The 13,429-nt window shown below is 36.6% G+C and overlaps 1 protein-coding gene across 2 annotated transcripts; it reads right to left on the reverse strand.

Moving 5' to 3' along the window:
* Window positions 1-280: 280 nt before the first annotated feature.
* On the reverse strand, window positions 281-11,300 carry LOC126818665 (zinc finger protein 239-like). 2 transcript variants are annotated; one of them, XM_050546204.2, is made up of 2 exons: window positions 11,183-11,300; window positions 281-2,713 (listed from the first exon to the last, which is right to left on the reverse strand). In XM_050546204.2, exons 1-2 carry the CDS (start codon window positions 11,183-11,185, stop codon window positions 1,721-1,723), a joined length of 996 nt encoding a protein of 331 aa, XP_050402161.1. In that variant the 5' UTR covers window positions 11,186-11,300; the 3' UTR covers window positions 281-1,720. The 2 variants fall into 2 exon arrangements, with proteins under 2 accessions (XP_050402161.1, XP_050402171.1); XM_050546214.2 differs by lacking the exon at window positions 11,183-11,300 and adding an exon at window positions 5,587-5,690.
* Between the last annotated feature and the right edge of the window lie 2,129 nt (window positions 11,301-13,429).

Consider the following 13,429-nt stretch of genomic DNA (forward strand, 5'->3'; position numbering starts at 1 on the left):
GGCCTGAAATGTTATCTAAATTATCAATCAGACATTAATTAACTTATCCAGACCATAATCAACTCTAGATGGCATCGCTAGCCTGCGATCTTAAGTGGATTGTGAGCAGATTTACTGCATAACTTTCCTTCTCGATTAAATGATTAAATGGATAATCAAGACTATGCTGTTTATCGTAATGACTTCAGTAATGATGACCGAGGCTAGGCAGAAATTTCATTCGCTTAGTTCTCGGTTCATAGTGGATCAATTTGAATGAAATTTTCAGCAAATTGCCTTTACGTTATCTAGTTTTTAATTATTATAGTGAGAACTGCCAACTCGTTATCCAATCTCCCGTAATGTATCTTTAATGTTTGTAAACCAGCATATCGTACTAGGAGTAGTTTAAAGTACATGGGAAGAAAACGCCCAACAGTATGGCGACTGTGCCCAATGTGAGGCACGCCTAAACTGTGGAATAATTTACTCTTAGATCTGAGATCTTATACGAAATTTCCCCTTTTTAAATCAAACCCGAAAACTTATATTTTTAAAAAACATTTTACCCTTAAAAACTATTTTATGTTTATATTAATTACCATTTATAATGCTGGGTTTTACATGTACAGACTAGGGCGGCTGGATAGCCGAATGATTAGCACGTGCACGCTGTATCACAAGGTCTGTCAACTGGCTAGTCCCGAAATGACCTAGTTTGTGTCGAGTGGACGTTAAACCCCATTTCACTCTCTCTCTGTCAAATGGCGTGGTTTTGATTCCCCGGTTGTACGTGACAAGGAGTAGGGTCGCCTGTCCAACTTCATGGTTTTCTTCAGGTCCTCCGGTTTCTACCCACTGCTAAAGACCCCTATGCGCAAGCGAATTATTGAAATAAAATTTAACCATATTTTTGTCCCAAAGTGACCTTGTTTGTGTCGAGTGGACGTTTAACTTGCACGTAGGGGTCTTTAGCACTCAGAGGAAACCTGAGGAGCCAGAGAAAACCGACGAGGTTGAACAGGTGACTTTACTCCTTGTTACGTACAACTTGGGAATCGAAACCACACCAGTTGACTCAATGACATCTTATGATACAGGGTGCACGTGCTAACCATTCGGGCCATCCCCCACCCCCACTTCGTTTCAAAGAGTAATCACTCAACATTATTAAGCTTTATTCACCATGTCCAGTAATTATAAAGACTACGTAAACCTAGTCAAAACGTCACTCAGTTTTAAACAGTAATTGTATTTCATTGCATCGTGACCTGTGCCAGGTGGTTGTATTGTGGTTAGTCAAGTGGTGTACGGAACTATATAGATCTGTATTTTAATAACATGGGTACAAGCAAATCAGAACCACCACCATTTAATAAAATGTTAAATAATCAGTCGGATCATATTATAGTATCGATTAAACTGCAATTAGTTATATATTATCCCTAACAATGCAAGATCAGCATTAACTCATATTCATCATCCTGATTGGTTTCCCCCTTGTCAGTGATGCAGGACGGGGGGCCTGACAAGGACAGCTGTCTAGTCGTTCGGATGGGACGGAAAAAACAAACAATGTCCCGTGTACACATTGGTGTGCACGTAAAAGATCCCTTGAGAGTTGGAATTTGATATAAGAGTAGGCCCTAGTGCCACTGTCCGGGCCCGTCTTCATTAGCCTAGTCTGAGCAGAACAGTAGGACGTTAAACCCCATTTCATTTCATTTCATTTCAATATCCATCATAAAGACTGATCCGACCCTACAATATGAGATTTATTAAGTTTCGTTTGTGAATGACTTCTTATGTGTCTTCGTAGATCATTATTTCGAGTAAATGATTTACTACAAACATCACATCTATAAGGTTTTTCACCTGTATGAATTCTCACATGGCTCTGAAGATTTCCATTCTGTCCAAATGATTTACCACAAACATCGCATTTATAAGGTCGTTCGCCAGTATGAATTCTCATGTGTATCCGTAGATGACAACGATCACTAAATGATTTACTACAAACATCACATTTATAAGGTGTTTCTCCCGTATGAAGTTTTATATGGTACTGTAAATGAGAATTGTTAGTAAATGATTTACCACAAACATCACATTTATATGGTTTTTCACCTGTATGAATTCTCAGGTGTTTTTCCAAATTTTTCTTTTTAGTTAACGATTTATCACAAATATTACATTTGAAAGGTTTTTCACCCGTGTGAATTCTCAGGTGTGACTTCAGGTGACTACTCTGAATGAACGATTTACTACAAACATCACATTTATAAGGCCTCACTCCAGTATGAATTCTCTTGTGGAGGAACAAAGTCAGCCTACTGGAGAATGATTTACTACAAACATTACATTCAACAATTTTCCCTCTATGTTGTAAAGCAGACTTCTCTTGTTTAACATGTACTTCACAGTGTTTTTCTAAATCAGATTCTAATCTAAATTCTTCATCACACAAATTACACTGATAAACAGTTTCAATATCATCAGTTTTCTCTTCTTTAACATGACAATATTCATCTACATTATCAGTTTTCTCTTCTTTAACATGACAATATTCATCAAGATCATCAGTTTTCTTTTCTTTAACATGGTAATATTTATCTACATCATCAGTTTTCTCTTCTTTAACATGTATTTTTGTGTGTTTTTCTAAATCTTCATATTGTTGAAAAATCTCATCACACACAGTGCATTGATGAAATGTTATAACATCATTAGTTTCCTGTAATATATAAAAGTTATAACATCATTAGTTTCCTGTAATAGCATTAGTTTCCTGTAAAATATAACTTTGAAACAATAATAAATTCATAACAACAGATTAATCAAGTTTAAAATCTTACATAAAAAATCCCCATTCAAACACTGGTATCTTCCCCTATAAAGCGAGTGAGTAACCAAGTCAAGACTTTGTTAATTATTGTGACAGCTGTAACAATGACAACCGAGACAACATGGAATTTAAAATAAGGTTTTCTTGGCTTCGAGTGAAGAAATTTGTCTGAAATAAATATCTCGGTTCAGAGTGGATCAATTTGACTGAAATTTTCAGCAAATTGCCTTTACATTATCTAGTTTTTAACTATTATAGTGAGAACTGCCAGCTCTTTATCTAATCTTACATAATGTATCTTCAATATACATAAGTTTTAATCATTTGGCCTATTGATAGTGTTTTAACAAGCCTAGCAGGCTGACTCAAATTCCAATCAACCAATCAATCGTTTCCAGTTCACGGAGATGGGGGACCGTCGGGAGAAAATTTCCTACCACTTCAGTCCCTGACTACAGCAATTTCAATGAAATGATGAAATGAAATGGGGTTTAACGTCCTACTGTTTTGCTCCGAACTGGGCTAATGAAGACGGGCATACGCCATACAGTGTGCCATGAGGGAAATTTTGCCCGGACAGCGGCACTACGGCCTACTCTTATATCGAATTCCAACTGTCAAGGGATCTTTTACGTGCACTCCAATGTGTACACGGGACCTCGGTTTTTCGTCTCATCCGAATGACTAGACAGCTGTCCCTGTCAGGCCCTCCGTCCTGCATCACTGACAAGGGGGAACCACGCCGGAAAATCGGGATGAACTTTCTCGGCCAATGCAGGGATCGAACACCCGACCTCCAGGCTAGCGAGCCAGCGCCAGCTATTTCAAAGTGGCAGACACGAATTCCAATCAACAAATCAATCGTTTACAGTTCACAGAGGCAGGGACTGTTGGAATAAAATTTTGAACATTTAACTGCCGCAAACGCGTTTTCCTGCTATTTCAGCCCTTGAATACAGCAACTTCAATGTGGTCTAATATAGCCTACTTTTGATGGCTGACCCGAATCACAAACAAACAACCAATCGTCGAGGGGTATGGGGGCCTCGCCCTACTGGAGAACATTTTGAAAATGTAACCGTAGCAAATGCGTTTTCTGCTATTCTAGCCTGTGAGTTAAGCAGCTTCAAAGTTGTCCAATGTTTTTTTTAACCGAAATCCAACTCAATCCCGACCTGAATTCCAACCATCCAATCAGACTGTTGCAGCTGCATTCACAAATAATAATCGATGCCCGATAATGTCACACAGAGTGACTCCAGACAAAATGTTTTAATCCATAGCCAATTCAGTACAAATTCGGGGTACCCCGGTATTCAATTATAAGAAAAGTATAATGGGTGTTTTATTATATTTCAGGCACTTTATTTTGCCAACTAGATGAAATAATAATTTTTGTTTCACTTTACCCGTCTGCAAGAAAAGTCAGATTGCCTAAAAGTTAGGGGGGCAGCTGCCCCCCCCCCCCCGGCTTGTACGCCTATGCTTGTATTTATTCTTTTCTTGTTGAATCTACGTTGTTACAGAAACCAAAGTAAGAATCAGTGTCAACGTCCATTGTATAATACCATAATAAATAAAGTCTTGACTCATTATTTTGTTGGATGGCCGAATGGTTAGCATGTGCGTGCTGTATTATAAGGTCTTTCATTAAGTCAACTGGCAAAGTTTTGATTCCCCGTTTGTATGTGACAAGGAGTAGGGTCGCCTGTCCAACCTCCAGTTTCCTCCCATTGCTAAAGACCCCTATGCAAGTGAATTATTGAAATAAAATTGAACCATGTGTTAGTCCAGAAATTACCTAGTTTGTGTCGAGTGGACGTTAATACTGATACAATACATTGTACTGGTGTGAGAATAACATTTATTTTCATTATACTGTTATGAAAAAAGGACATGTGACATAACTGATGCTAAACCAGTCACTTATATATACAGCTACTAAACATACAAAACGTCATTGACTACAGCTCATCTACATGTGTTTGGTGGTTCAACATAGTAACTCAGGAAATATTACAATATTATTCATGCCTACAATTGATACTCTGTTTGAGGCTTTGCGCAAGTAAAATTAGGTTCAATTGCAACTTTTCAACACATATCATCACAGTTTGCATGGATATAAGTAATTATGTTACAAATAGTGAAGAGTGGAACACTGAATTCTTAATCTTATCTTACCGAACAGTTTTTCTGTATTTTTAAGTGCCATGAAATCATGTGATGCTGGTTTGGTGGCCATTTTAAAATGAACAGAAATTTCGCATAGCAGTTGGGTTTAATCAAATCATATAATTATGCGGTAAGGTTTCACTTTTATTTCAATGGGAATTGGTTTATTATATCTTAAGGTATGTGCAGTACAGTTTGTGGCCAGTGTTATCGGAAATTAATGGAGTCATAGGCTACTAAACTTGCTCAAAGGAAAGCCTTAGAACGATCCACTAATGTGGCTGGAGCAAAATGGAAGACAACAGTAGTGGGACCATTTCTAGTATGTATCTTTATTATTTGCTACATGTATATTTGTTGTATTGTATTAATGTTCGTTTATTTGTTACATGTATATTTATTGTATTGTATTAATGTAATTTTTGTAATTGTATGCTGCTCCTTCATTGTGGGCGTTTTTATGCAATAAATTTACTTTACTTTACTTTAGCCAAGTTCGGAATTTCCTATAACCAGATTCTCCGACCTTTCTATAAGCTGGCCGACACTCAATTGTTCTAATATCACACAAACTAAAATCAACCCACCATTATCTTTGCTTCAGTTTTTTTATTAAAGCGTAGCTGGTCTGACTTTCTTATTGTTCATAACCATAGAAGATTGTTGATTTACTCAACTGCGCAAGTCACAAAATCTGTTCTTTATCCGGTTGTATTGCCAACAAAGACATGGATCTACCCACCCCGAGCAACTCACAATCACAGTAATTTCATTTTTAATTAGTCTGCAATCCAAGTCAGGTAATTACTTTCTGCCTTATTTTTATGTTAGAGATCATAATTTTATTAATGTCTAAAATACTCTATTTATTTATTAATATTTTGAAAATCTAACTCATGATATCAACTGGCGTGCGCAATGATGTGAACTATTACATGTTAATAGGAAGGGACAGTAATGGTGAGAGGACGATAAGTCTGATCAGACACCATTACTAAAGTGACTACCATAGACTATGGTCATATTTATAAACTAAACATTTGCCACTTCACAACAAGGGACAGTAATTACGTAAGGAGATGTAGGGCCGCTCAACAGCAAGCGGAGAAAAATAACTAAAGGAGAATTTAAATAGAGAGAGAGAGAGAGAGGGGGGGGGGGGTAACATCTACTAGACACAAACTAGTGTAGCGATTTGACACCCTGACCCTCTATGCTGCGATGCGCCCTTTCCCCACAGGCTTCCAGGCAAACGTGCTACACAAATATGTGGATCGTTCATTCTCAGCCTAGCAGTTCCCAGGCTAGCACTACGATCGAATGATTGACACAAGCCAAGTTTAAAATCTCAAGTAAATATTTATTTAACAATTAAAATTGTAACAATATATATTAATACTGTGTAGATCTAATTATAAATATTGTTTTTAGCTACGATTGGATGCCTTTAGTTCCAAGTGGCAAACTCAGTTTCTTTATTAATGCATGTTACATCTTTAAAATAAGATGAGTTTATGCTATTACGATTAGCACTACGATCGAATGATTGACACAAGCCAGGTTTAAAATCTCAAGTAAATATTTATTTAACAATTAAGATTGTAACAATATATATTAATACTGTGTAGATCTAATTATAAATACGATGCAATATATTATATTTAACAATTAAGCTTGTAAGCTATATATTTTAATACTATTACTATTTGTAATAATTTATAAATAAGAATAAGATGCAATAAATTATATTTCACAAGCTATAATATTAAAAAATGATTGATTACTTTAAGCTATCAAGCAAATCGGGCAGGTAACGGATGGCGATAAGTGGAACTGTTATAAATTAAACAAGTTCAGAAGTTGTATGTAGGCCTATCACTAACACTAACAGTAGGTTGTCATGGATAGAACATACATGTCTACAATAAATAGTTAAAATAGTAAAACTATATGTAAGCTTATACTTATATTATGCTAGTTAAATTAAGAACAGCAACAAGTGTCTGAAAAACCAATCCTTGTGATACAAGTTTGTTATGGATGCAACAAGTTTGTTATGAATGCAACATGAACATGTTCCGATTACAACATGTTAGCTTTTAAACATTTAGGCCTATGTTATGTTTATAACATGCACTTGTAAGTGAATAGAACTAGGTTGCTTATGTTGCAGCACAAACTTGTAATAAGTTTGTTGTGAAAGTAACAACTTGGTTAGTCATGGTAATAACCGTTAAGCAATCCTTACCATATTGAAAATTGGTTGAGACTATTTCTGCTGTGAAAAGGCGATCTGTCAAAATTGCCGGCTGATCCCTATTTATATTACCTGCGGAAAACGACTAGCCAATCAGAAAACGTCGTCTTAGCCCCGCATGCCAAGTGACGTCTCGAGTTTCAGTTCCGCCATGCCGTTTGACAAGCGAAAGTAAATAGCTGTGCTGTAGGAAAAATACAAATGACAAAGATATGCAAGATCGACAACAGCCTATTATGTCGTAGTTTACAAATAAGGTACTCGGGAGTAAATCACATTCAGGGCGACCCAAGACAATGCATAGTTTATTGGTTATTTAATGGCAAGTGTGATTTACGCGAGCGTGAAAATTTGACTAGCGTCATGACTATTGCGCACGATAACTGCGCGTAACCCATAATAATAACAAATAGTAAACAATGGAAGCGGAGAAAATACCACTGGATATAATAACGAAATAACAAGACAATAATATGGAATTGAGGATGACATAAAATGCAAATGGTATAATCATTACATTAGGTCATTTTGGGACTAGCATATGGTTCAATTTAATTTCAATAATTCGCTAACGCAAAGGGATCATTAGCACATTCAGAGGAAACCCGGGAGACCCAGAGAAAACCCACGCAGCTGGACAGGCGACCCTACTCCTTGTCACATACAAGCAGGAATCAAAACGATGCCTCTTGACTCAATGGCAGACCTTATGATCAAATGCCACCCAAACAGCCAGGAATTTTAAGATAAAAGAAAGATTTTAAGAATATGGTACTTTTACAAAACATCCAAATAAAGGTATTTTAAAATGCATTATTGCTATTTTGATCTTTTGGGTCAATAGATAGTATATTTATAGACTCATTTTTGTGAAAATCTTAAAGGACAATATTGGTGCCAGTCATTATCACATATGTGATAGAGCTGGTTAAACACATTCCAAATATAATTTTAACACAGAGATCATTGCTACGATAGCTGAGTAATACAGGTTTCCTGAGTCGGAAGTGACGAACGCCAAAGGAAAACACGAGCCATCTCTCTTTATAACTGACTGATGTGACGAGTGATAACAATTTCATTTTATTTATATTCTTCAAATATTATTGTTCTGACTATCTTGTCAAAACTTTAAACAAATCATAACTTTGTTCAGAATGGAAATCTGACAGAAATTTGTAAGTTAAGGGTTTTCTCGATAATCTACCACCAACTTCACATTTAAAAGGTGACTTTGTAGAACCCAAATCAGATAAAGTGATTTAAAACAAACATTACATTTATATGGTTTTCTTCAGGTATGCGTTGTTTTTTTTATGTTTTTGTAGTTCAGCTCGTCTAGAAAATGATTTACTACAAACATTACATTGATAAGGTTTTTCACCAGTATGAATTCTGATGTGAATCTGAAAATCTCTATTCCGAAGGAAAAATTTACCACAAACATCACATTTATAATGTTTCGCTCCAGTATGAGAGAGAGAGAGAGAAATGGGGTTTAACGTCCACTCGACACAAACTAACACATGATTCAATTATATTTCAATAATTCGCTTGCGCGTAGGGGTCTTTAGCAGTGGGAGGAAACCGGAGGACCTGGAGTACAGGCGACCCTATTCCTTGCCACGTACAACCGGGGATTCGAAACCACGCCAGTAGACTTAATGACAGACTTTATGATACAGCACGAACACGCTAACCATTCAGCCATCCAACCCCCCGCTCTCCAGTATGAATTCTGATGTGATTTTGTAGATAATTGTACCTAGAAAATGATTTACCACAAACATCACATTTACAATCCTTTTCTCCACTATGACTTCTGATGTGTATCTGACACTCACTATTCTGAATGAATGATTTACTACAAACATCACATTTATAAGGTTTCTCTTCTATATGAATTCTCATGTGTCTCTGTAAGGAAAATTAAAAAGATACCAAAAGAAACTGACACGTCAATCCAGGGAAAACTTTTTGCGATTTGGATTCAATACAATGAAGAAGCAATTAGCACAAGCCAACTATTAAAGAAATGTGGTTTAATTTACGGTCCCAGCGAATAGGTCACTAGACTGGGTCAATGAAGACGGGCCTATCACAGGTATATCAAAAACTAAAAAAAAAAAAAAAAATTTAATAAATTGTTGATGTAATAAATATGAATATGCTACTTACCTGTACCATGTCACGGGCATATTACAAATAAAAAATTATTTTATAAATTGTTGATGTAATAAATATGAATATTTTCTCTTATGTAAGGAAGGAGGACATTTTTAAATTATGTATAGATAATGTATAGATTCACCTATAAATTATTCGCTTCTTTGTATTGTTATTTTTAATAAATAAATAATATTTATTTAATTTAAAATCTGTATTTTATTTCTTAAGTGAATAATTGGATCGAGAAGCGATCCTTTGGGTTGGCCACGAGAGGCAACATAAATATTGGTCCGAGTGGTCTTCCAACATAAATTGATTGGTTCGAAAGGCAACATAAATATTGGTCTGAGTGGTCTTCCAACATAAATTGATTGGTCCGAGAAGCAACATAAATATTGGTCCGAGACTACGAGAGGCAACATAAATATTGGTCCGAGTGGTCTTCCAACATAAATTGATTGGTCCGAGTGGTCTTCCAACATAAATTGATTGGTCCGAGTGGTCTTTTGGGTTGGTCCGAGTGGTCTTTTAGGTTGGTCTGAGTGGTCTCCGTTTTGGTCCGAATGGTCTAGGTACCGAAAGAGGATGAGGCTCTTTATCTAGCTGTCACCAGATGTGCTCTGTATACATTAATATCACTTTTTGACCAATCACACTTGGTTCTATTACATAGGGGTGATGATTTTCCGTGATCGCGGAAAAAACGCGGAAATCGCGGAATTGTCCACTCAAAACGGAATTTGAAATCTCACACGGAAAAAGACGGAAAAGCCGATATTTGCTGATACTAAACACAAACTCAAAATAATTTTGCAGTTATCCAAGTATTTTATCTTTTTATTCATAAAAATCGGAAATATTGAATGATATCGCGTGGTTTTGTTACTGTCTATTTTAGTATTTCGCTACTTTCATTTCATCATTTAGGAATCATAATTTTAATCGAAACGAAAACCCGTCTTTCATGTATCCCATTATAAAATTACATTGTAATGTATATATATGTCTTTAAAAAAACTTCTGTCACTTCATAAAAGTAAAAATCGTTTCATTTACTTCTTATTTTACTGCCGGGCTCGTGACTCGTGTTTATCCGCATTAACCACGTGACATCAGAAATATACCGTAGCCTTGTGAATCCAGCCCTTATTCTCGAAGAAACGGTAGTAACTACGAAGATGTCTGGATAAATCGCGACTACACCTAGCAGCTGAGAAACATGACTTCGTCTGCTAAAAAGATGAAACGAGCTCACAAGATGTAATTTTCTGTTATTTAATTCGGGAAACAGGTTTAAAGAATAACTAGTCATTGAACATTACAAGTCATTCACAATTCAACATTTGTTATCATTGGTTTAAAATGATCCGTTTTGTAATAAAAGGCATTTTAAGATGTTTTATTCATTTATTCATAAAATAACATTTTATCTCGAAAAAACGGAATATGGTCAGCTCTGAAACAGAAAATAACGGAATTAAAAATACTTAAAACGGAATTTGCTATTTTCTGAAACGGAAAATCATCACCCCTAATTACACCATGTGACCTTGCATTTTACTTCAATGATTATACCACAGTTTTATTAATCATGTGTTACTATTATTTTAGTCTTTTTGAGTGTCATATCTACCAAATATTCCATGATACCACGTAGCGTAGGGTCTTTTCTAAATCATAATGAGGCATGTAATAACCTTTACACCGTTTCTAAATGAAGATTATTAATCGACTATCTATACCTAACCAAGACTCACCATTATTCTGTTACAGTTAACCAAGTAAATGGTCAACTGGCTGGTAAACTGTTTTGTTGTGGTTAAGCTTCTACAGAATGGCGATTTCTCAAATTTTTGTTGCAGACGTTAATTTCCTATACAACCCGGATCCGGAAATGAACGTCCGGAAGGGAAATGTGCGGATCTGGTTGTATATTGAATAGGGTATTGGATCTATCCAATCCAAACACGTGATAAACGAAATGAAATGAAATGGAGTTTAACGTCCTACTGTTCTGCTCCTTACCTGGGCTAATGAAGACGGGCATACGCCATACAGTGTGCTATGAGGGAAATTTTGCCCGGACAGTGGCACTACGGCCTACTCTTATATCGAATTCCAACTGCCAAGGGATCTTTTACGTGCACGCCAATGTGTACACGGGACCTCGGTTTTTTGTCCCATCCGAACGACTAGACAGCTTTCCTTGTCAGCCCCTCCATCCTGCATCACTGACAAGGGAGAACCACGCTGGAAAATCTGGATGAACTTTCTCGGCCAATGCAGGGATTGAAACGTGATAAACGATACATAGTCATATGTAAACACTTAACATGAAAGTGAACAGTAAATTTTACCTGCGCGTTATTCAGGAGATAACCACTCCCTATTTCGAATTTAGACGCTTTGCCTCACACTGATCAGCAGTGAATATTTGCTAGGCCGCTACAATCACTGATAAGGATGATATCAATGCGACTTAATAATGAGTCTCAAATATTAACTTTTTTCCACCGACAAATTAAACTCTAAAACATTTTTTTGATGTATTAGAAAAATAAATAATGACATTTGACGTATTTGTAGGTAAAAATTATTTCCTATTTAGTTTAAATGGGTATTAATATGACTAAAAGGCAGCATTCTGCCCAAAGCTGTAACGTCTTATGTAATTAATGCACATGCTATTCAGCCAATGATTGACGCCGTGTGCTGTGACGACATGTGTTAAAGGCAGTCATCTTTTACAGAGATATTAGAGGACTCGTAATTCTCTGTGAAACAGATTGGTTTTGTTCATTTAACCATGGGTTAGATTTATTTCACAAGACCACCTGTAAACAGGGCTAACCCTAACCCCAACCCAAGACCTAGCCCTAAGCCTTACCCTGACCCACAATCCTCAGCAACAATCATGTGCCCACAGGGGCGGATCCAGGAATTTTGCAGGAGGGGGTTTGCCAGGGGGGGGGGGGGGCCAGGTTCCTGAGACAATGTATCTCCCCCCCCCCCCCCACATGGTCTCATCGTCATTTTGGCGTATATACATATAATACACATTGAGCTTTTTAAAGAGAAATTCAACACCTCGTTTGACGTCAGTTTTTATTATGAGTTAATACAATGACATTGTGATTCAATTTCATGGATGCAAAGCATTAATTGTGATTCACATAATGTCTATGTCTTTATCTTGTGCTTTGAGTGCCCATCCTGTCCCACATCTGACGATAAAGGATGAAGCACACGGCCGAGAAACTTTTCTCATAAAAAGTGTTGATTTCCCAAAAAATTTTATGCAGCTGAGCAGGTGTGGGGGGGGGGGTTTCGACGCCCCAAACCCTTCCTCTGGATCTGCCCCTGGCCCATACCCTGTTTACATATCCCGTGACCTTGAGGAAATCTGTAGACGGCCTTGTTAAATAGACTTAGCCTGGCCGTATTTAGTCACAGAAACTTATAGGCTGTTATGTGTTTTTTCGTGTGAAAATATCCTCCTACTTATATTGCTTAAAATTGGAACTTATAACTATTTCCATATTGGTAAAAGGTTTACCGACCAGTAGTGCCAGTACCAGAAGTTAATATGGGAATATTATTTTTTTCTTTATTTTAGGATAGACAGAATCCGTGTATAAATCTCCGAAACATATGGTCTTAAATTCTTTCACGGAACCACAGATTATCTCCCTAATCCACAGGCGCCTGTAATGTGAAAAATATTTTAAAAATAACATTAGGCCTAAGCTATATGACTAAGTGTAATGTCTAAAGTCTGTTACAACCATGTGGTCTGAATCCGATATCTCATTCAAGGGTAACTCGCCTGAAACCAATTCTCTTTCAGTCGATATAATAATACAAAGGTGAGAAACGGTTGGAATTAAATAATTGGGGTCACAAGTTCACTACTCTAATTTAAAAATGGGAAAGCGAGGCTAATCTTGAATATACCAGTGCCCTGGGTACCATAATGCACACATTTTGTCAAAACTACAGTGATA

Source organism: Patella vulgata, chromosome 1, assembly GCF_932274485.2.
Source record: "Patella vulgata chromosome 1, xgPatVulg1.2, whole genome shotgun sequence".
NCBI lineage: Eukaryota > Metazoa > Mollusca > Gastropoda > Patellidae > Patella > Patella vulgata.